The sequence below is a fragment of the Trachurus trachurus genome (genome assembly GCF_905171665.1).
Source record: "Trachurus trachurus genome assembly, chromosome: 21".
NCBI lineage: Eukaryota > Metazoa > Chordata > Actinopteri > Carangiformes > Carangidae > Trachurus > Trachurus trachurus.
Window position 1 is genome coordinate 29,675,192 of NC_139899.1, and position 24,373 is coordinate 29,699,564.

A 24,373-nucleotide genomic window follows, 5' to 3' on the forward strand; every position below is an offset into this window, starting at 1 on the left:
GTATGAAGGACTAGAAGAAGACCGTAAAAAGGCGGAAGAAAATGGCCGAACAGAAGAACAATAGTGTGAATGCTTTCAGCATTCACACTAATTAACATCACAAAGGAATATCTGTCACACAGAGATAGCACTGTAAAGGGGATAGCACATATCTTATCTAGTTCTGTACTCCAAACAAGGGATATTTTAGATAATAATAATAAAAAAAATAAATAAATAAATAAGTGTATAAGAGTCCTAAGCGAGATAGTCAGTAACTGGGGTCCACCTTCTCATAAAAACAGGTCCTTTTAGCTGTAATTGGGCAGTGTTATATTCCATCATGTAGACATATTTATTAAAGAATAAAAAGAAGACCAAGAACTTCATCTAATTGAGTTTTTCTTTTACAACAAGGTGATGAATAAGAATGAATCACTATTATTAAAATCATAATAATATTATATAATGGGCTCTCAGCTCTACAGTGAGCAGGAAACAGACTTGAAACCTGATCGCTCCTCTAACGTCCTGTCATTGATCTGGATTTATGTCCGATAATATCAGAGAAGGGAGGTAATGTTTGATCAACGGTCTCCGTGGAGATGAAACTCCAGGTGGTGTTCAAGATCCACGATGAAAACACTCCTTCCTGTTTATAGAAACGACTCTAACGAACCTTTAAACTAAAACACGCTGAGCTCAGTCTGTTCTTTGTGATGTCATAACGTTCAGCTGTTGAAATCTGAGCGTCCTCAGCGTGTTTATTGTGTTTCACAGAAAGTGGATTCAGAATCTATCTATCTATCTATCTATCTATCTATCTATCTATCTATCTATCTATCTATCTATCTATCTATCTATCTATCTATCTATCTATCTAGTTAATTAGTAAACTAGTTGGTTAGTTAGCTAATCTGAGCTGCTGTTGCTGGTTCTTAAAATGTGCATTTGTTCTTGTAGTAGTGAATCGGCACACATTAGCACAATGCATAAAAATAAAATAATGTGTGTGCGTCAATTCTTAAGAGAGATAGTTCAACATTTTTGCAAAGTCATCCTATTGCCATAATACCTGTAGTCATAGGAGTTAGTAGGCTACTGTAACCACGCTATGAGATAATCATGTATAATTATGTAACATTACGACATATGAAGCAAATACTCTGAACTACCTTGCGCTTTTGAAATCCCTCCGCCCAGCAGCCGTGTCTGGAATGTAGTTCCGGTTACGCATTTGCCTCTACAACAACTCTGTCTGGTAACGTTGTGTTATTATCTCATAGCGTGGTGAATGTGCAGGTCACAACTTGTCCACCAGAGCGTTGTGGAGTTGTTGGATTATGTATTTGATGAGTTTGATGAGGGACGGGTTGACCTGGACCGTTCACCTCCATTGTGTTCACTGAGCAGCTCACGTCTCTGCCCCGCTGATCTCAAAACAACATGCACCGATAATTAAAGGTGATGAACCTACTGCTATGACTATAGGGATTATTATGGTGAGAGGAGCATCTGACTAAATGTTGAACTATCCCTTTAAAACATTACTTAGCCTACTGTTACTGTTACACATGTTATCTGTCTGTGGAGCAAACTGTAGCGTGTTGTTAAAGCAGATATCAGTGGAATGTTTTTGTTAATATAAGTCCTAAATAGTCCTATTTTCCGTCAGCAATCACTTACATGAAGTATTTCAGCCTAAACACGAGTCTCTCCGTCACTCTGCTCTGCTGTAACCCGAGGAGAAAATTTTCCTTGTGGGATACAAGTGTTATCCAATGAGGAGAGAGAACAGCATGAAGGGCTGTGTGTGCAGCCAAGGGATGCGCGTGAATGTGGTGACGTAGCACGAGGACCAATTGATGCCTGACAAGGGCGGGGGCTGCTAACTCATGGTGCGTTCAAAGAAACTCGTACTTTGTGTTTTTCCTTCCTGTGAAGTCATACCAGTTCGATCTGGTACGAGTTCACGGGTCGGAAGTTACGAGTGGCCGTTATAGGGAACTTTCACAGACAACAGGATGGTAAAAACACGAGCTACGGGTTACCTGGAACGCTACCAAGTCGTAGTTGTGACTTGAAGCTGTAACTTACGGTTTCAAAAGCCTGCCTTGAACGCAGCATTAGCCGAAACGGCCGTGAAGCTGATATCTGCTTTAATGCGTCATGTTATAACTAAAGGTCCTGGCAAGAACCGATAAGCAGAACTGAAATGTAAATTAAAAACCAGATTTGGTACCAAGAGCCGGTGTTTTAGACTTTCAGTTCCCAACCTGCTGGAGTTTGTCATCTCAGTGTCAAAGGAGAGAAAAGCAAACAACCTGACACTTTCTCTTTGTTCAGACCTCACCTCCCTCGTGTGTGTGTGTGAGTCTGTGTCTATGTGCGCGAGTGTGTGTGCAGCTGTATTAATGGTAAGATCAATGTGTGTGTGTGTGACCTCAGCTCATCATCATCTCGCAACCACAGAATAAAAACAAGACCTTCAATTTCAAACTAATCTCACTTTACACAGTCAGGTGTGTGTGTGTGTGTGTGTGTGTGTGTGTGTGTGTGTGTGTGTGTGTGTGTGTGTGTGTGTGTGTGTGTGTGTGTGTGTGTGCGTGTGTGCGTGTGCGTGTGTGCGTGTGTGTGTGTGTGTGTCTAGGTGTGTGTGTGTGTAATCAGAAGTGAGCGCCCTGACTCGCCTGTCGTGCTGGATTAGCCTCGACCACAGACTGAGCGTGTGATGTGACAGGTGAAGCTCCTCTAATTATCTGCAGCTCTCTCCGTATCCACGGCGACACAGCTGATCATCAAAGACCGGCTGTTTTCCTGATGTCAGCGTTTCTGCAGCGTCACAGCTGATACGAGCGCTGTCGGTCAGTACGGTACTAAACCCTAAATAACTACTCACATCTAAAAGAAGAACCTTTAATTAAAAAGTATTTCCTCAACTTTTTCAGATGATCTCTGTTGTCACTTGGGAATCGAACACCGATCCCCCGTGTCACCATCAGGGCCGCTATCTGTGTTCATTCAGTCTTGACTTCTTTTATTCCACAAGAATCAATGAAAAAAATCAAATCGTACGGATAAACAGAAAGCGTTTACGGCGCCGGTGTCAATTAAATCTGGTCAATCAATCTTCCTCATTAGATGATGCTTGTTGCCATGGTTACAATATGATGATAATTATGCGATGGGAATCAAACTCTCGAAGCTCTCTGACATCATTCCTGTTTTTGATCGACCTCCACTTCTCCCCTAAACTCTTTTCCATCCTGTAATAACCACAATGGCCACTAGGTGTCGCCTAGCAACAAAACGTAACAACTGTATGGGTCACAGTATCCATCTGCACAGACCTGTGACCTGTGAGCTTTAATCTGTACTGACATCCATCCAGAGCTGCTGCAGTGAGTTAAAGGATCACTTAGGGCGGATTGATCATTTAGTTTTACAGCTGTAATTAAAGGGCAATTTCCAGTCATAATCAATGTTTACCTCAGATATCAGGTCACCTATGATCAGTTCATTTCATACCATCCATACTCCCAACTGCAGCGTGTGCACGATTATATTCGTTTTTGTTCAAGAATCTATCGTTTTTTCAATGTTCATTAATGGTCTCCGGACTAATTTTAAAATTGTTCGTCCTTTTGACCATCATTTAAATTTTAAAATTCGCTTTACAATTAAATTAAATCAAAATTCGGACTTACCGCGGCTTCCGCATTGTTGCTTTCCGGGTCAGCAGAGCCGCGAGCTGCTCAGAGCTACGCTACAGAGGCTCATGGGATTTCTTGGTTTCCCTCATCAAACTCATCAAATACACAATCCAACAACTCCACAACGCTCTGGTGGACAAGTTGTGACCTGCACATTCACCACGCTATGAGATAATAACACAACGTTACCAGACAGAGTTGTTTTAGAGGGAAATGCAGAGACTGCTTGATGAAAAACTGTCCCTGAAGGCAACGCGCATCAGTGGTTTTGCATGAATTTCCCTCTAAAACAACTCTGTCTGGTAATGTTGTGTTATTATCTCATAGCGTGGTGAATGTGCAGGTCACAACTTGTCCACCAGAGCGTTGTGGAGTTGTTGGATTGTGTATTTGATGAGTTTGATGAGGGAAACCAGGAAATCCCATGAGCCTCCGTAGCGTAGCTCTGAGCAGCTCACGGCTCTGCTCCGCCGTTCTAAAAATAGCTTGCACCGACAATTAAAGGTAAAGAACCTACTGCTATGACTATAGAGATTATGGCAATGGGCCAATTTGCCAAAATAGTGTTATACAAACAACAGTGTTTGAGTATTTGCAGCTCATATGTTCAAGCTGTTTCCTGGTTTTGTTTCTTTCTGTGTGTTGAATGTGCAGTGTGTGTTTCTCCCTGAGCTGAGTAGAGTTGAGTTGAGCTCTCCGGGCCACCCATGGACGAAATTTTGATTTTAGAAGTGGGGGGGACATATTTTTAATAAAACCCAAACTCTTTCAGTTTCTTACAGTTTTCTAGCAGTTCTTTTAGTTTTCTACTAGGGATGCACAGATACCATAAAACAATGACTGAACAATGACTATGGCTGTGACTATGTTAAAAAATATCGATCATGTTTTCTCATTTTTACCTATAACCGCCACGTTCGTTCATTGGACGACCAGAGAATTCACCGATTTGCGCCGGCATTATTGGGCTTATGCGCTCTCTCTCCCCCTCTCTCTCTGTGTGTGTGTGTGTGTGTGTGTGTGTGATTGTGTGTGTGTGTGCGTGCGTGCGTGTTAATGTGTATCTCTGTGTGTACACGTGCGCAGGCTGCGCAGATGCACACTCACGTCCACACTTCACACACGCACGGTGCAGAAATTATTTTCCAGACTGGACAGACTGGTTGTAGAAGAGGTGTAGCCTACATTCAGGGGGGTAATATCAATATGATATCAAAAGAAAACGAAATTCGTTTTATAAAGCCAGTATTTAGGAGCAAACTAGTGTAAAAACAGAGTCGCTGTGCTCTTCATGTAAAGCGCCGACGTGAGCGCACGCGGGGGGGCAATCCTGCGTCGGTATGATGGGCAGCAGCTCCACCTGACATATCAAACAAAGATCACTAAGGACTATGGATGTTGCCATAAAAGAGAGAGAGAGAAAAAAAAGGTTGTTTATACGGTGGAAACCTGGCTTTACAGGCGGGGGCCCCCCTGCCTCACGGAGGCTGCGGGGTGCAGCCTACTTCATGGCCCAGAGTAGCTGTTAAAAGACTACGACAAATGTAACACCTATACAGCTCTAATTAACGCTTTATTACAGTTCGTCCAATGAACGACTCATGGCGGTTATAGGTATATAGTGTGCAATGGCGGTGCTAGTGTTAATACAGTGTAACATTGTTTGTGGACGGTAAAAACAGCGGGGGACAAAAACGGCGTTTTGAAAAAGTGGGGGGGACATGTCCCCTGCGTCCCCCCCTAAAATTACGTCCGTGGGGCCACCGTAGTGCAGCCGCCTCTCCGCTCACCACCACCATAGTACGGCCGCTACGCTGTGATGCTCCATAAAGTGAACATCAGTCTGTCTCGGGCCGCTGCCTCCTGTTCTCTCTGTGTTTCAACAGTCACAACTCTGCACACGGAGCAGTGACACGTGAACAACGCCGGGGCAGAAACACTGAGGCATTGTGGGTACGATTTCTGTCTAAAAATACCTGCTGGGTGTGTGTGTGTGGACTGTGTGTGTGTGTGTGTGTGTGTGTGTGTGTGTGTGTGTGTGTGTGTGTGTGTGTGTGTGTGTGTGTGTGTGTGTGTGTGTGTGTGTGTGTGTGTGTGTGGACTGTGGTGAACCTGCCCTCCTCTCCACCCTCTCTCCATCCTCCTCTGTTCATCCAGTAGCTTCAGTCTTATCGCCCTCAACTATATCTTTAATTCAATCTCCCTCCTCTCTTGTTCTCTCCCTCCCTCCCCCTCCTCCTCTGGATGAAACCCAGCAGACTTTCTCTGGATTAGCCACACGAGGCACAGGTGTAATTAAACTCTGTAGGTATATTTATATAAAGCTGATAATGCAGATGCAGTGCTGCTTAAAGGGATAGTTCAACATTTTTGGCAAATTGGCCCATTATCATAATCCCTATAGTCATAGCAGTAGGTTTGTTTCCTTTAATTGTCGGTGCAAGCTGTTTTTAGAACGTTTCCCTCATCAAACTCATCAAATACACAATCCAACAACTCCAAAACGCTCTGGTGGACAAGTTGTGACCTGCACATTCACCACGCTATGAGATAATAACACAACATTATCAGACAGAGTTGTTTTAGAGGGAAATTCATGCAAAACCGCTGATGCGCGTTGCCTTCAGGGACAGTTTTTCATCAAGCAGTCTCTGCATTTCCCTCTAAAACAACTCTGTCTGGTAACGTTGTGTTATTATCTCATAGTGTGGTGAATGTGCAGGTCACAACTTGTCCACCAGAGCGTTGTGGAGTTGTTGGATTGTGTATTTGATGAGTTTGATGAGGGAAACCAAGAAATCCCATAATGAGCCTCCGTAGCGTAGCTCTGAGCAGCTCACGGCTCTGCTCCGCCGTTCTAAAAATAGCTTGCACCGACAATTAAAGGTAACGAACCTACTGCTATGACTATAGGGATTATGGCAATGGGCCAATTTGCCAAAATGTTGAACTATCCTTTTAATTAATGTACAGATCTGTCCTAACTCATCGCACCTGTGTATCCTCATATCACACCTTCACCTATTTATAAACTTAATCTGCCACACTGCTGCTTGTTATGATGTCATTATTAGTATATTATCCTATATTATTGTATAATATTTTGTTTTTATTTGGATTGTTCAGGTCGGCAGTGAAGAAAAATATAAAGCTGTGAGCACAATGTCAGTAAAAGTATCAATATCTTAGATTATTAATGAATAATTAAGCTCCATACAATATTAAGGTAGATGTTTGTACTAAAGCTCCTTCAAAATAAAGGTAGACATTTGTATTAAAGCAGATAAAACACAGAAGAAAAGTAAGTCACGGAGCTTTTAAATCCTGAAGCTTCTTCTGTAGTTTCAGTGTCAGCCGTGAATTTGACTTAAATACAAAACTTCTGGTCCTGAACAGCCACACTGAGGCGTGACTTCATAATTAGCTGCTTCAGTGGAGACGACAGAACAAGAACAAGACTGTGACTGGGAAACTCCCGAGTGAGAATAAAAGAGAATCTTTTAAGGAGGTGTGGATGTGAAACAACAACATAAAAACACGTCTGACCTCTGCTCCGAGCTTCAACACAGTGGGACGACTAACGAGCTGCTGGAGATTAATTATCTAACACATTCATGTTGAGGAGCAGAGAGAGAGACAGGACGGGGTTATTAGAGTTAGGTGAGTTTTCCTTCCTACCCTCGGTGCTGAGTCCGGGACTGGAGGTGAACTGGGCCACGTCCACGATCTTGACAGCGAACTGCTGCCCCGTCTCCCTGTTGATGCATCTCCGCACCACGCTGAAGGGACCCCTGCACACGGGAGACACACAAACACACACACAGTTAACACACACGGCCTGGAAATGTAACAGAGGTTCGACAAAATGCATTTATTTATTCATTTTATTTAGTCAGCAGGTCATTTTGCTGGTCCAGCTCCCCCAAAATATCACATTATAAGATTAACAGTAACACTTTATAATATAATATAATAAGTACTCACTATTAAGCATTAGTTAAGCATTAATAAATACTGAATTCTTCATATAACACATGAATACACATTAGTATGTAGTTTATAAATACAGTTAGTGCTTATCAATGAGGAGTAAAACATTTTTAACCGTTTATAAACTACATACTAATGCGTATTCATGTGTTATAAATGATGAATTCAATGCTTAACTAATGCTTAATAGTGTGTACTTATTATTAAGTGTTACCAGATTAACTTGTGTGAATGTATATAAAGTTTCACGAGTTATTTTGTCATGTTTTGTGATGTGTTGACTTTATTTTATTGACTTTATTTTACAGGATAGCCCCTTGAGATGTGCCATCTCATTTTCGACTGTGTTCATCTGTAATGTCGTGTGTTTTAGCTTTTAGAGTGAAGCTGTGTTTATTACAGTTGCTGCTCAGGGATCAGATGGCTCCAAAAACATGATTCAGTCTTTCAAGTATTTTAAAAAAAAAATGAAAAAGACAAAGGAAAAGGTGCATGCTGGTACAAAAAAAACAATTTGGTTTTAGTTTCTGGTCTCATCACTCAGCTCAGATCTGACTCTGGGGAAAACAAGTGAGGAAACATCATCGTTATGATGAAGGCTGAAGGCTCAGACCACAAAACCTCAACGTTCACAGTTTGACGCTGGTTTCCGGTCGTGTCTCCTCTACACACACACACACACACACACACACACACACACACACAAACACACACACACACACACATTATGACCCAAACTCTGCACTAAAATCTATAACTAAACCTTTAATGACTCATTTAGTTTTTGTTTAGTCTGAAATCATTCATCTTGATACGATCACATCACATCACCGCGATAACAAAACCACAGACACACCAATGAGTAACAATGTGGAAGTGGCTGCACTTCATTCATACAGTTATATTACTCACACACACACACACACACACACACACACACACACACACACACACACACACACACACACTGGTGGAGCCATCAGAGGTGAGTCAGGGCTCAGATCTTTCAGACTGCAGGAGCCGGGGATCGAACCTTCGACATAAGGAGCTAAATTAGACCTGAATCCTCCTGAGAATCTGTGGTAAAGACTTGAAAACTGCTGCTCACAGACGCTTCTCCATCCCATCTGACTCAACCGGAGCCTCTCTGCAGAGAAGAATGAGCACAAACTGCAGCTGTAGATGTGCAAAGCTGCTAGAGACAAACCCCAGAAGACCTGCAGCTGTAACTGTAACAAAGTGTGAATACATATGAAGTCACGCTTTTCAGATTTTCATTTGTAAAGAATCTCGGAGATGACATCATCCAGGTCAGAGGTCAGTAGGTCAACCCACAGACCCCGGATGTTGATAACAGCTAACCCCGGACTCAGAGGGGAATAGCACTAGCCTATCAGAACTAAATATTGGTGAAATGAAGGAGTTTCTCTGCAGATAATGTGTTATTTAGAGGCTGCATTCTGCTGCCCTGTAGACTCCATTATACGGATATACGCGGCTCTCGGCTGGAGCTCATTTCATCACAACGACTCGTAATGACACCAAAGTTATCTGGTGAGGAAATGATCGGATTTTATGCTAGAAATAAGGTCCAGATTGTAAAAAAAAAAAGGCAGTTCCCCATTAAAAGGCATAATATGTAGGAATTCCTCCCATCTAGCGTTGCGGTTGTACATCACAAGCAACTCAATCGTATTTTTCATGCTGCATTCACGTGAAATTGGGCGGACGGCAGACGGACGGCAGCCGCTGCACGTAACGGCATAAACAAGCCTCTATGTAAACAAGTGGTCCGTCAGCACGAGGCAAAACAATACACGTGACAATATGTTGTCATGGCGATGTCGTATTGTTTTACCAGCTTTCTCTGGACTTCTGTGACTAAAATGACATCTGGTTTGTTAGCGACGGCCGTCTGCCCGACTGCAGGTGAATGCAGCATCAGTGTAACGCTCCATTCCTCCTCACTGCGTTACCGCGGTGACTGTTCACAGACGCCACCTCCACCTGAGCCGACAGCTCCGGTGTCTCCGCTGCGTTTCCGTGGTTTCCTACCGTCACGCTGCCACTGAACGTAGAAACATGGCGACACCACATGGCAGCAGCACCGAGCTTACCCGCTCCATGGAGATATGAATGATATGAACGGCTCATTCAGAGCTGAAAGGAACACTTCACTTTGTTGATGGGGGGGATTACTGGTTAATGAAAAACAGACTTTTGAACAAAATAATCGATTTTCCTGAATAGATAACAGTAGAAGTAACACAATGTCCCTTTAAGGCGACAGTCCTTCCGAGACAAACGTTGGTACCAGGTCTGAACAGGCTAACAGAGGCCTCTGACAATCTGTCATGCTACAGTGCAATAGAAACATCTGTTCTGTTTTGTTCTGCTCTGCTGAGCGCTGAAATGTCCACAGTGACCGACCGTATCTATCACGCATTGCAAAAGTGGTATCTAAACCCCATGACCCTTAAACCAATAGTTCATCGATGAACCTTCAACCATTCCCTCCACTAAGGACAGTTGATGCTCCAGAAGCTCCACTCAGATCCAGGATGTTCCGCTGAGTTTCTGTGGTTTCCTACCATCACGCTGCCACTGAACGTAAAAACATGGCGACACCACATGGCAGCAGCACCGAGCTTACCCGCTCCATGGAGATATGAATGATATGAACGGCTCATTCAGAGCTGAAAGGAACACTTCACTTTGTTGATGGGGGGGGTTACTGATTAATGAAAAACGGACTGAAGAACCAAATAATCGATTTTCGTGAATAAATAACAGGAGAAGTTACACAATGTCCCTTTACCCTTTAAGTTTGTGGTTGTAACGTGACAAAATGCGACATTTCTCCTCCTCCTTGATACTGATGTTGAACCAGCAGCAGCTCAATTGACATCACACAGCTGCTTCTGGTCCTGAACATCAGCCGGCCACATGCTGCTGCTGCCTGAGACCTCACACACTCTCTGACTCACACACACACACACACCTCCTCTCCTCTCCTCTCCTCTCCTCCTCCTGTGAAGAGAGACTAGAGCATCAGTGGGAGACTCAGAGGTGCAGCACTCGGGGGCCTCGGGTGAGAATTAACAAGACGTTGGGAGCATTGCAGCAGGAAGATCCCTCCTAAATAAAACCTCTCTACTCTACACTGCACTACACTACACCGGGGTAATGGGCTTGAACTGACCTGCACACACACACACCAGGGGAGTAGCTGTGTGTGCGTGAGAAAGTTAAAGGTGTTGGGAGGATGAGGTTTAACAGCACAGAGGGGGAGGAAGGAGGAGGTGCAGACAAATGGAGCAGTGGTTGTTGTGTAAGAATAGAAACAGAGGCAGCAGCAGCAGCAGCAGCAGCAGACACATAATCCTCCTCCTCCTCCTCTTCCTCCTCCACCTGCTGCTTCCTGGAAGGGAAACACCCTGACGGACGGAGCCCATACAGCGCTCCGCTCACACCGTGATGTGACAGATTAATGTTCGCAGACGCTGCGTTTAGCCCTCATTAAGTTATTTGTGGACGGTAATGACGAGCTTTAAGGATCTGGATTATTAAGGCCCAGAGATGATCAGTCGTCAAAGTATCAGAGCAGAGGAGCGTTGAATAACTCCGACACCAACACGCCACCGAGACGGAAACACTCTGGAGAACCGGGACCAACACGGATACATCAGGTCACTGGGGCGTCGGCTCATACTCACTAATATCATGATGTCATAGACGTTTGTATCAAAGCTCCTTCAGAATAAAAGTAGAAGTTTGTGTTAAGGCTCCTTCGGAATAAAACAGATGTTGTAATAAAGCTCCTTCAGAATAAAAGTAGATGTTTGTATCAAAGCTCCTTCAGAATAAAAGTAGACGTTTGTATCAAAGCTCCTTCAGAATAAAAGTAGATGTTTGTATCAAAGCTCCTTCAGAATAAAAGTAGATGTTTGTGTTAAAGCTCCATACAGTATAAAGGTAGATGTTTGTGTTAAAGCTCCTTCAGAATAAAAGTAGATGTTTGTATGAAAGCTCCTTCAGAATAAAAGTAGATGTTTGTGTTAAGGCTCCTTCAGAATAAAACAGATGTTGTAATAAAGCTCCTTCAGAATAAAAGCAGATGCTTGTGTTAAAGATCCTTCAGAATAAAAGTAGATGTTTGTGTTAAAGATCCTTCAGAATAAAAGTGGATGTTTGTGTTAAAGCTCCTTCAGAATAAAAGTAGATGTTTGTGTTAAAGCTCCATACAGTATAAAGGTAGATGTTTGTGTTAAAGCTCCATACGGTATAAAGGTAGATGTTTGTATTAAAGCTCCATACAGTATAAAGGTAGATGTTTGTGTTAAAGCTCCATACAGTATAAAGGTAGATGTTTGTGTTAAAGCTCCATACAGTATAAAGGTAGATGTTTGTATTAAAGCTCCATACAGTATAAAGGTAGATGTTTGTGTTAAAGCTCCATACAGTATAAAGGTAGATGTTTGTGTTAAAGCTCCATACAGTATAAAGGTAGATGTTTGTATTAAAGCTCCATACAGTATAAAGGTAGATGTTTGTGTTAAAGCTCCATACAGTATAAAGGTAGATGTTTGTGTTAAAGCTCCATACAGTATAAAGGTAGATGTTTGTGTTAAAGCTCCATACAGTATAAAGGTAGATGTTTGTGTTAAAGCTCCATACAGTATAAAGGTAGATGTTTGTGTTAAAGCTCCATACAGTATAAAGGTAGATGTTTGTGTTAAAGCTCCATACAGTATAAAGGTAGATGTCCATGTGTAGTGTGATTATAAAGCAGCTCTAGGTTCTATATTAATACTGTGAAAGTATCAAAGCCTCAGTCCACAGAGAAATGCACACAGCCTGTATTCAGAAACTGAGCCTTAAAACCAGCCGTCAGGACTTCCTGTCACTTTGTGATGTCACAACATAGCCCCGCCCCCTCACCACCTGGACCCACCATCCATTCATTAAAACTAACGACAACAACTTTGCAGTATGTGTGTGTTTTTAATATTTTATATCCAAGGAAACAACTGCAACAGCTCATTAGTTGAATGTGGGAAGAATTAAAGTTCCCAGAATGCACTTTACTTGTGTTTATCTGAAGTGACCTAATCGTCAGGAATCAAATCTGACTGGTCGCACACACACGCACACTCACACACAGGTCATGGTTTCCACAGCGTGTGAAGTGGAGTGTATAAACAGGATTAAGTCACAGCTCCGTTACTCTGTGTTTCTGCTGCGTTTCATCTCTTTCATGCTCTCGCTCGTGTCCTATGGGTGAACTGGGGGAAACACCGCAGTCAGCCGGGTTCAGCAGCGGGGCACCTTTTAACTACTACTGCACACACACACACACACACACACACACACACACACACAAACACACACTAAAACCTGCGATAAAGATGCACAAACACAACCTGCTGCAGTCGTACGTCCCACAGCACATTACAGTCAGAGCTGAAGAGAAAGCAGCGATTTCACAGAGAAACAAAAACGCAGCGCAACACCAACCATGCTGCTGCTCCACAGTGTGTGTGTGTGTGTGTGTGTGTGTGTGTGTGTGTGTGTGTGTGTGTGTGTGTGTGTGTGTGTGTGTGTGTGTGTGTGTGTTTATGTGTGTGTGTTTATGTGTGTGTGTGTGTGCGTGTGAGTGTGTGTGCATGAGGCGTCTTTGTGCACCAACACAGACTGGTAGAGCAGATGGTGATCAAGCTAAAGCTGCTTAGCGTCAGAAGGGTGAGGTAGGACGGCACGCTGCCCAAACATGCAGGAGACACACACACACACACATATGCACGCACGCACGCACACACACACAAACAAACACACACACACAGAGGGTATAAACATAGATCAAACTACAGACTGAAATAAACACCATGGGCAGAGCTGCTGAGTAAACTGTCGCTTTGACCAGGGGGATTGTACAGTGTCTGTCTGCTCTGTGTGTGTGTGTGTGTGTAGCCCTCACACACACACACACACACACACACACACACACACACACACACACACACACACACACACACACACACACACACACACACACACCATTACACACACACACACATAACCACACACAGGCCACACTGGGTCATCAGACTAATGAGCAGAGACATTCCTCAGTTTCCTCAGTTCACCGTCACATGATAGGCATTTATTTCACAGGATGCAATTAACCCGACACACATACACACTCTAACACACACACACACACACACAGACTAACACACACACACACAGTGAAGTGGTAAATTCCACATGAACCTGTCGAATCCATCTGTTCCTGCATCAGTTCACTGACTCAGCCATTGATAAGTGATTGGCCGATCAGGCTGCAAACAAACATGGCCGCCTCCTCCTCCTTCAGTGAAACCAGTGGTTGTTGTTACTTTACAGACTTTAAAGGAGACATACTTTGTCCCTTTACCACAAATTAAAATAGTTCCCAGGCGTCTTAAAGATGTGTCTGTGACATGCTTCCGTCTAAATCCCCCAAGGATCAAACATCACAGCTCTCTCTGTTCAGAACGGCTGGTTTCAGTGCCTGTCCCTTTAAATGCAAATGAGCCACTGCTCACCAGGCCACGCACCCTTCTACCTGTACCTGTACTCACAGGTTGGGGTGGTATTATGCAAATTCAAGAACTTATGACATAATTGGAAGAAAACTGAGGGAACTGCTCGTAAAACCACATGGATTTCAACCTCAGGAGCCTGAAAATGACTGATTTCTTTGTCAATTCTCACATTTTGGAGGCCCGAAGGCAAGAAAACACAAATATACGAGACGGAGTTGTTTTCGAGGCAAATGCAGAGACTGCTTGCCAAAAAACTGCCCCCTACGGTCACGCGCACCAGCGGTTTTGCATGAATTTCCCTCTAAAACAACTCTGTCTGGTAACGTTGTGTTATTATCTCATAGCGTGGTGAATGTGCAGGTCACAACTTTAGTCCAGTCATTTTATGAGAAAAGGTTAAACAAATTGCAACAGAAGCAAACTCAACTGATTTTGTATCCTCAGCATGTCCTGATTGAGGGAAAAAAAGCCCCGAAGAATCCCACTAGGGGAAAGTTTTGAAAAACACCCAAACATATCCCATTTATACGCATATAAAAAAAATTTTTCACATGAGTAGGGTAAAATTTTTAACCTTTAGATATCTCCATGAAAATTACTGAGTTGATTACTTACATTAAGACAAACAAAAAATGTATTACAAGTTTTTTGAAATTCTTTGTTAACATGAGCAAATTTGCATAAATCTGCATAAATTTGCATAAATCGCACCGTTTTAACGGCACATGTATATATGAAGTTGCTGTGGTGATACCGGCATGAAAATTGGAGTGAGTTGACTCCATCGGTCAACCGACAAGTTGACCACTTTAAATTTCAAGATGACTGTAAAATCCCCTGATTCGCACAAACTGAAATACGCTGCTATGGCCGGGTTTTGGTTGATTTTTCAAGACAGCCACATCCTTAGTAGAGCAGGTATGACATGAGCCAACAGTGCATAATCCAATTACGTATGGCTAATTTGCATACATACAGCACCTGATCTAAACATTGGGTAGAGCAGGTGAAAATGTCTTGTTCAATCTTGTTAATATTACAGTTAAAAAGCTTAAGGAATGGAACCAATTTAGGCCCATGAGCATTAATAGAGACGGAGCATGTCATACCTGCTCTACTAAGGATGTGGCTGTCATGAAAAATTGCAGTCATCTTGAAATTTAAAGTGGTTTCGTGTTGGTTGACCAATGGAGTCAACTCATTCCAATTTTCATGCCGGTACCACCACAGCAACTTCATATATACATGTGCCGTCAAAACGGTGCAATTTATGCAAATGTATGCAGATGTATGCAAATTTGCTCATGTTAACAAAGAATTTCAAAAAACTTGTAATACATTTTTTGTTTGTCTTAATGTAAGTAATCAACTCAGTCATTTTCATGGAGATATCTAAAGGTTAAAAATTTTACCCTATTCATGTGAAAAAAAATTTTTATATGCGTATAAATGGGATATGTTTGGGTGTTTTTCAAAACTTTCCCCTAATGGGATTCTTCGGGGCTTTTTTTCCCTCACTCAGGACATGTTGAGGATACAAAATCAGTTGAGTTTGCTTCTGTTGCAATTTGTTTAACGTTGACCCCTTTTTTGGCCTAAAATTACTGGACTACTTGTCCACCAGAGCGTTGTGGAGTTGTTGGATTGTGTATTTGATGAGTTTGATGAGGGAAACCAAGAAATCCCATGAGCCTCCGTAGCGTAGCTCTGAGCAGCTCACGGCTCTGCTCCGCCGTTCTAAAAATAGCTTGCACCGACAATTAAAGGTAACGAACCTACTGCTATGACTATAGCGATTATGGCAATGGGCCAATTTGCCAAAATGTTGAACTATCCCTTTAACTTCCTGAGCTCGGCCAGTGGAGACAAATGAAAGAAGACAGAGAGGAGGACGATCAGTTTTCTGTCTCCAGCAGCAGATCACAGGAGAGTGAAGTCGGTCGGAGAACGAGGAACTCCCTCCTCCTCCGACCTAAAACTGTGTTGGAAGAGGAGGTCATGGAGGCGCTCATTAGTAATGCAGCAGCTCTTCTTCCTCCTCCTCCTCCTTCTTATCTCCCTCCTCGCTACAGTCCAGTCACTTCACCTCTGTCCTCGCCATCGCAGCGTCGCAAATGTCAGGAGCTGCTCAAGGCTGCGTGGTGCACAGACGAACAAGAGGCCCCCCGAGGAGGAGGAGGAGGAGTAGACAGCATCTTCAACATCGACATCGTGCAGATCAAATATCACCACGTATGATTTTATCAGCAAGAAGAAGTGAAAAATCTGAGATAAAATGTCTAAATGCACGTTCAATATTTAAAAAATCTGCAATAAAACAGGAAATATACTGATATTATTTAAAATATCAGACAATTATCATGATATTTAGTGAGGATGAACTTCTTTTTTGTCTTATTTATGTAAATATAACAATTTGTTAATACAATGTACAGGTTTTTTTCATTATGGTGGATTTATTTATGTTTCTACTTTGTGTTTCTGTTTGTTTTTCTTTGTTTCCTTTTGCTGCAGTAACAAGGTGTGGGATCAATAAAGTTTTATCGTCTCGTCTCTTATCAATAACTCCATTAGGCGGCGGCCATTAAACTAATCACACTCGTTATAATAAAGGCACTGGTGTTTCAGCATCTCAGCTGTTTACGAGTCTCGTCTCTTCTCTGTTTTTAATCGTGGCGTTCGTTCGCACGACTCTAAACTAAGACTGAGAGACTTTTAGTTTGAAAATCCTGAGGTTTTTGTTGTCACTTCCTGTCTGCTGCCAGTCGATCGGTGATCAATACAACACTGATCATCAATTAGAGCGTTAACAACCTTGTTTGTCGTGTATTAAGTGCAACTAATCAACGATCTACTTCCTGTTTCCACCGGTTCACACTTATTTCAAGCTGAATTAGTCACTTTATTGATTAATTGACTGTAATTGATCGATGATTAAAGTCGTTTTCCTGCTTTCCTGTGTTTAATATCTTTAATAATTGAATATATCATGACCGCATCGTTACATTAAACTGTAATACACCACATTACTCCAGTGTGCTGCTGTGGATGGTTAGAGACTCTCGGGATTTCTAAGTACGGCTCTATACCTTTTCACCGTGATAGCGCTCAAACCTATTATGACTTCTTTTTTTGTTCATTTCAACCTCATTAAACAAGAGTGTGTGTGCGGTGTGTGTGCATGTGTGTGTGTGTGTGTTGAGCAGAGAGAGAGAGAGAGAGAGGTACTCTGGAGCAGATGAGAGGCTTATTCACAGCAGCCTGAGCTTTAAGAAAAAAAAAAGCTTTAAGAGGCACAATCTCCTGCACACATCAGGCTCACAGCGCTGCTGGAAAGATTAACTTTAGAAATCTGTCAGGAGAGAGAGAGAGAGAGAGGGAGAGAGATGATGAGGGGAGGAAGGGGGAGAGGGGGGAGGATGGGGGGGCATCGGGCTTTGAACGTCAGACGGCTCGAGTGGCGGAACTGGAAGAAATCAACTGTACGTGAAGGAGGAGAAGGAGGAGGCTGTGAATGGGCCTCAGCTGCACACAGCGGCGGCCATTATGGCTCTGAATAGAAGTCAGCTGCACACGGGGCTGTTCTGATGATTCCTGCACTTTAGCCCCCCCCCCTCCTCTACCCCTCCTCTACCCCTCTACCCCTCTACCCCCCATCCCCACCTCCTCACCCCCCCCCCAGCCATCGCTGAAATAACAGGAAGAGAGAGAGAGAGAGAGAGGGAGAAGAAAGACATGGACAGGAAGAGAAAGGAAGTGACAGCCAGTGAATCCTCCTCTATTCTTCTCTAACCCAGTTTGGACTCTGGCACTTTCCAGTTTATTCAACCCCCCTCTCCCCCCTCTCCTCTCCCCTCTCCCATCTCCCTCACCTCCCCCCAGGACTGAATCCAAACTCTTATCACGATACATAAAAATACAGCCTACAGCTCTGGAAAAATTCAGAGACCCCTTCAAAATGACCAGTTTCTCTTGTTTTTTACTATTTACAGGTATAGGTTTGTGTTTGAGTAAAATGAACATTTTTGTTTTATTCTATTAACTACTGACAACACTTTCCCAAATTTGGAATAAAAAATATTGTCATTGAGAGCATTTGTTTATTGGCAACTGGTCAAAATGACAAAAAAAAAAGCAAAAATATGATTTCAAACCTGGTAAAATGCAAAGAAAACATGTTTATCGTCATTTTTATACGACACAACACTCAATTTTTAACTTAAGAAGAGTTCAGAAATCAACAACCCAATTTTTAATCGCAGCAGTGGCTTTTATAATGTTCATTAAATATTATTTGGTTCAGGTGATCAGCTAATCAGTGTCTCTGCTGCCAAACATGTAGAGGAGTTAATTTTGAGTGGTCTCTTCCTTTCTTCCAGAGCTGTGTATATAAACAGCTTTAACATGACTTCTCTCTCTCCTGTAGTGAGTTACGGCGTTGCGGGGTCGACCAAGGTGACTCAGAAACGTGTTGATCTCATTAAGGTGAAGTCGACTTCAAACTGAATTATGATGTATTATCTTATTATTGTCCTGTAATTACATTAAAGATTGTTTTTTCCCCAATGTTCAAGGTCACAGCACCCTGCTGCTTCTACCTGCTGTGCAGCTGCATTTATATTTATCAAAAACAGGAAGTGCTGATCAGTTATATGATTTTAAATCTTTTAAAATGTCATTGTTATAATTAGGAGTTGATTATCTCATCGTCACGCTCCATGTGATTAAAACATAAGAGTCTATGGTGATTGATTTGTGCCCTAGTGGTCGATAAAAGAACTGCAGAGATAACAGTATAATATTTATAATGTGGATTATCATTCTGAGTGTGAGCACCGTTATTGATGTTTTATATAAAGTAGGGATGTCACAATTAAAGATTTTCTTGCTACGATTACTGTGTTAAATCAAATATATTTAAATATTATTACATTACCAAGTTTATACACAAAATATTTTAAGTATCTATTAATATAGGACCAATTATTAATCCCCCAGGGGAAATGTTTGAAATGTTAAGGTCATTAATTGTCATCTATACCAAATGTTAAGTTTAAGTTTATTTTAATCATTTTTTTTTATTGCAAATGACACGCTAACGTTTAAATACCTATTCCTATACCTATTCGTGCATTTACCTTTGGCGTGTAAAGCCTGGTGCCATTTTCCTTTCATTTTCTCACTGTGAGAGTGAAATGCTCTCGGCCTCGCTGCCTGAGCTGATGCTCATATTAAACAACTCGCTGAGCCACGACTATTTTATAAGTAAAAAAACAAACAAAACAGAACAATTATGGAGGTAACCGTGGTTCCATGAATGATAGTCAACTAGCTACATACGGTGGCGTGTGGCGTATATGAAATAAAACAGCTAATTTAACACGCTACTCCCATGTTAGCTGTTATTTGGTGCGCTACAGAAACGGCTGCGTGAAAGCAGAACGGAAACAAGTGATAAATGCAACAACCTTATCGAACCGAGTCCGTTTAATTATTAAACAAGTAATCGCAGCATCCCTGATATAAGATGTATTTCATATTGAGTGTAGTTTGACACAGGACGGTCAGCGCTGAGCTCTGCTGCTGCTGCTGCTGCTGCTGCTGCTGCTGCTGCTGCTGCTGCTGCTGCTGCTGGCCTCTATAATTAACTGACTGTGATGAAGCCACTTGTGCAGTAATTTGCTGTCGGCCTCGGTCACGATAACAAGAAGACCGCTGTTGTTCCTGAGTCTCTGCTCCGTCTTCTCCCTCTCTCCTCCCGCTGAGCAGGATGCCGAGGCAAACCGGTGCAGTCCAGTAAATACCTGTGACCTTTTTAAGTCATTCTGCTTAATTAATCAACACACACACACACACACACACACACACACACACACACACACACACACACACACACACACACACACACACACACACACACACACACACACACACACACACACACACACACACACACACACACACACACACTTCCTGACCCTTGCCCTGTGTGGAGGTGTTGTCCTAACCTGGGACTTTAATCTGTTGCTGCTATAAATGACCCTGTGGGAAAAAGTCCAGAGAGAGAAGCATTTGCTGCACTCGACGACGTCATGGTAACCAACGGGGGAATTTACTGCAACATCAAAAAGATAGGGTGCCCTATATTGCACGCCATCTATCTGCATCTTTGTGTGTGTGTGTGTGTGTGTGTGTTGCTGCAGTAAAAGGCTGATTTGCTGGCGGCTTCACACTGCATCAATCACGCCGCGTCTCATTCCGTAAATGTCACCGGCTTTTTTTACGAGACGCACAAGTGCAGAGCATCATTCACCCTCAGACCAGAGGCTGACGGGGCCGAGCCGAGCCATGGCCGCCGCCGCCGCTGCTGCTGCACGTACGTGTGTGTGTGTGTGTGTGTGTGTGTGTCAGTCAGGAGTGTGACGGGTGGAAACTCTGAGCTGTGTCAGCAGACGTGACAGTCACGTTCTCCCAGTTATTAGATTAGACCGACACCTCTGGTGTTTCTGCTGCTGCAGTCAAGTGATCGGCGTCAAGACGACGTCCAAGTATCAGCACAAACAACAACTCACTCATCTGCAGCGCACGCAAAGATCAGAGACAGAAAACACACAGAGAGAGAGAGTAATGTGAGGAAAATCAACAGGAAGTGAGAAAACACAGGACGAAACCAGCTTAAAAATACACTGCAAAAACCTCAAATCTTTCCAAGAATATTTGTTTCATTTCTAGTCAAAACTAATCTCATTCCACTTTAAATAAGACTCTAAACTTAAAAATTAACTTGTTTTTAGTTCATTTTCACTTGTTTCACTTGTAATTTTCACTTGAAATAAGTAGAAAAATCTGATAGTGGAGCAAGTTTTTTGTGCTTGTAATAAGAAAGAAAAACTTGCTCCACTATCAGATTTTTCTACTTATTTCAAGTGAAAATATGCTTGAAAGAAGTGAAAAATGATCTAAAAATAAGTTAATTTTTAGGTGATGAGTCTTATTTTAAGTATAATGAGATTTGTTTTGACTAGAAATAAGACAAATATTCTTGGTAAGATATTTGAGTTTTTGCAGTGTAAGATGCTTGTCTAGTTTAACACAACTCACACACACACACACACACACACACACACAGACACACACTGATCCTCAGCTTGTTGCTTCAGTAACAGAACGTTTCACTGAGCGGAGCAGGTGACAGGTGTGTTTACAGTGTGAGAGTGAAAAATCAATGTGTTCACCCAGGTGTCATGTTTACATCACAGCTGCAGCTGATACAAAAATAAAAAAAAATCCCTGTGACTCCGCACTGCGAGTTAGGGTTCAGGTTTAAAGGGATAGTTCAACATTTTGGCAAATTCGCCTATTGCCATAATCCCTACAGTCATAGCAGTAGGTTTGTTACCTTTAGTTGTCGGTGCAAGCTATTTTTAGATCAGCGGAGCGAGCTCTACACAGCACACGGCACTTTCACCTTTCCCTCATCAAACTCATCAAATACACAGAGTTGTTTTAGAGGTAAATGCAGCCGGAACTACATTCCAGACACGGCTGCTGGGCGGAGGGATTTCAAAAGCGCAAAGTAGTTCCGAGTATTTGCTTCATGTGTCGTAATGTTGGATTATTATTCATGATTATCTCATAGCGTGGTGAATGTGCAGGTCACAACTTGTCCACCAGAGCGTTGTGGAGTTGTTGGATTGTGTATTTGATGAGTTTGATGAGGGAAAACAAGAAATCCCATGAGCCTCCGTAGCGTAGCTCTGAGCAGCTCACGGCTCTGCTCCGCCGTTCTAAAAACAGCTTGCACCGACAATTAAAGGTAACAAACCTACTGCTATGACTATAGGCATTACGGTGATAGGCAAATTTGCCAAAGTGTTGAACTACCCCTTTAACAGAACAGGAAGTAGTTGTGGCTCTGTATCAGGGGCGGAGTGGGGCACCAAAATCTACCGGGAAAATTCTGACCGCACCGGCCCACCATCGGCCCAACTACTGGCTACACCATTTCCCATATTCTGGTGCATTTTAACACATTGTTACTTTTATCTAGCTAAAAAAGAAAAGAAAAGAAAGAAATGACAGAATGTGAAAGAGCTGCAATTAGTGCCTCCCAAGCAGATTTAGCCTACTTAACACTGACCATAACATTACATCCAGTCATGTTTACTGCAAATTGATTTTACTGACAGCGCGCTGCAAACGCCACGGTTTCGTTTCGGGTGTCCTACTCACCAACATGCTTCGGTGCCCGTGGAGGAGACAGAGCAGCTGCTGCTGTGATGTGAGAGGTTCCGGCTCGTAGCGGTACCGCGGTCCGCGTACCGACGCCCACTTACAGTAAAGCACGGACTGTGTTGTCATGTTAAATTAATATAATAGATAACGTAACACACAGGCAGGACTGATAAGGTTTGCTGGGTAGCTTCCGTGAGTCGATCTGTTTTTAGCCGTAGCTGCTAGTTCAATGATAACTTTCACAGTGATAGGCTGACGCATTTCCCATGAGGCTTTGCACCATTCTACATTACTTTAAGAACAAACAAACAAATTAAATTGCTGGTTATTTTATATTTTGTGGTCATGAAAGTTCTGTAACATTGAACAAAAATAATTAGATAAAGATAGGAGGCTAAACAAAAACCATTTAGTAGGCTGGATTGATAGGAGTCTGATTCACTACCGCAACCATGAGTGAGAGGTAGAGAGACATGAAGGGGTACAAATAATGGTTGGACTTCTGCTAACAGGCGTAGAGGTAGAGCACGGAGATTATCAGGGTAGCGTGCGGTTAAAGTTACTTTTAACTCGTGAGCATCACACAGGGCAGGGCAGCTTGCGGCCGGCTCACTTGAGTTTATTGGCCGCCGGCCGACCGGGAAATCTCCCGGTCCTCCCGATGGCCACTCCGCCCCTGCTCTGTATATACTGGTTCTTTATACTTTGGGATCTATAACAACTAGTCCTATTAAGAAGTCAGACTATAGAGGAAGAGACAGAAAGAGGAAGAGATATAGATCACATATGGACGTGTGGAGAAGACAGGAAGTAGATGAGTAGATAATAAATCAACAGAACAGAAGGAAGCGGCTGCATCGAGTCTCTGATTGACTTCTCATCAGTCTCTGTATAAAACCCAGAGTCAGACGGTCTCGGTTTAGTGTTTCAGGCTGTGAGACTTGAACCTGAGGGTGAGAGATGTGACAATATGAGAGAATATGGGTCTAGATCTGGTCTGGTTTTATTCTAAGCTTCCTGGCATGAGGTTGTAATTCCTATCTTACTTTATCTCTTTATCATGAGCTGTGATATTTGATTTAAAGGTTCAGTCCCTCCCTCAGGTTTCCCCCCATCTCTGTCCACCAGGACGTCACCACTCACCACCAGCTGCAGCGGTTGAACTTTTAAATTAAATATCTAAATATAGCAGCTTTTAATGACGTGATTTGAAGGAAACACTGAAGTCAATCAACAACGAGTGAATGTCATTAACATGTCGACGTTTCCTGTGGAGCCTCCAGAGAGAGACCGGTGAGATGGAGGTGCAGGGAAACCGAAGCTGCGTCCACAGTCAGATCCACGTTTTATAGAAAGGAGGCGTTCACACCGACCTAGTTTGGTCCGGACTTTCAGACTTTTCCATTTGATCCAAACCAGATTTACAGATGTTAAAGTTTCCTTGGACCAAGGTTCAGACCAAAGACCCAAAATCTGGTCCTACCAACAGAGTTAGTCTCTTGTCGGGGTTTATTGCTCATCAGCCCCCTAATTATAAATTGCCTAAAAAAAACTGCCGGCAGCAGTTGAACAAGCCTAATTCTGCCACATAGCAACAGTTGATCACCGGCGATGAAAACTTTTCGGCATGCGCGATGCGTGCCGCTACGGCGTCATGTTGGGTTGTGAGCACGCATTCGATGCGCCGTGCTTGTTTTTTTTGTGCATGTCGGCGGTGCACAGCTTGACAGACCTGCTCCCTCAGGTTGCGTCTCTCCTGTGAAGGAAGCCCGTATACGTGGAAAGACGTCGCCTCTGAGATATAGAATGTGTTTTATAGAAGAGAAACACACATTTAATTTGGCCGGCGAAAAACATGTTTGGCAAGTA

The 24,373-nt window shown here is 42.8% G+C and overlaps 1 protein-coding gene across 2 annotated transcripts in view; it reads right to left on the minus strand.

Annotated features, from left to right (window-relative positions):
- caska (calcium/calmodulin-dependent serine protein kinase a) overlaps positions 1–24,373 on the minus strand; it is a 176,918-nt gene that overhangs the window by 104,815 nt on the left and 47,730 nt on the right. For both annotated transcript variants that reach the window (XM_083997044.1, XM_083997043.1), the window contains exon 2: positions 7,371–7,483. In XM_083997044.1, the coding sequence (XP_083853170.1) occupies positions 7,371–7,483 (113 nt within the window). The remainder of the gene's footprint in view (positions 1–7,370; positions 7,484–24,373) is intronic.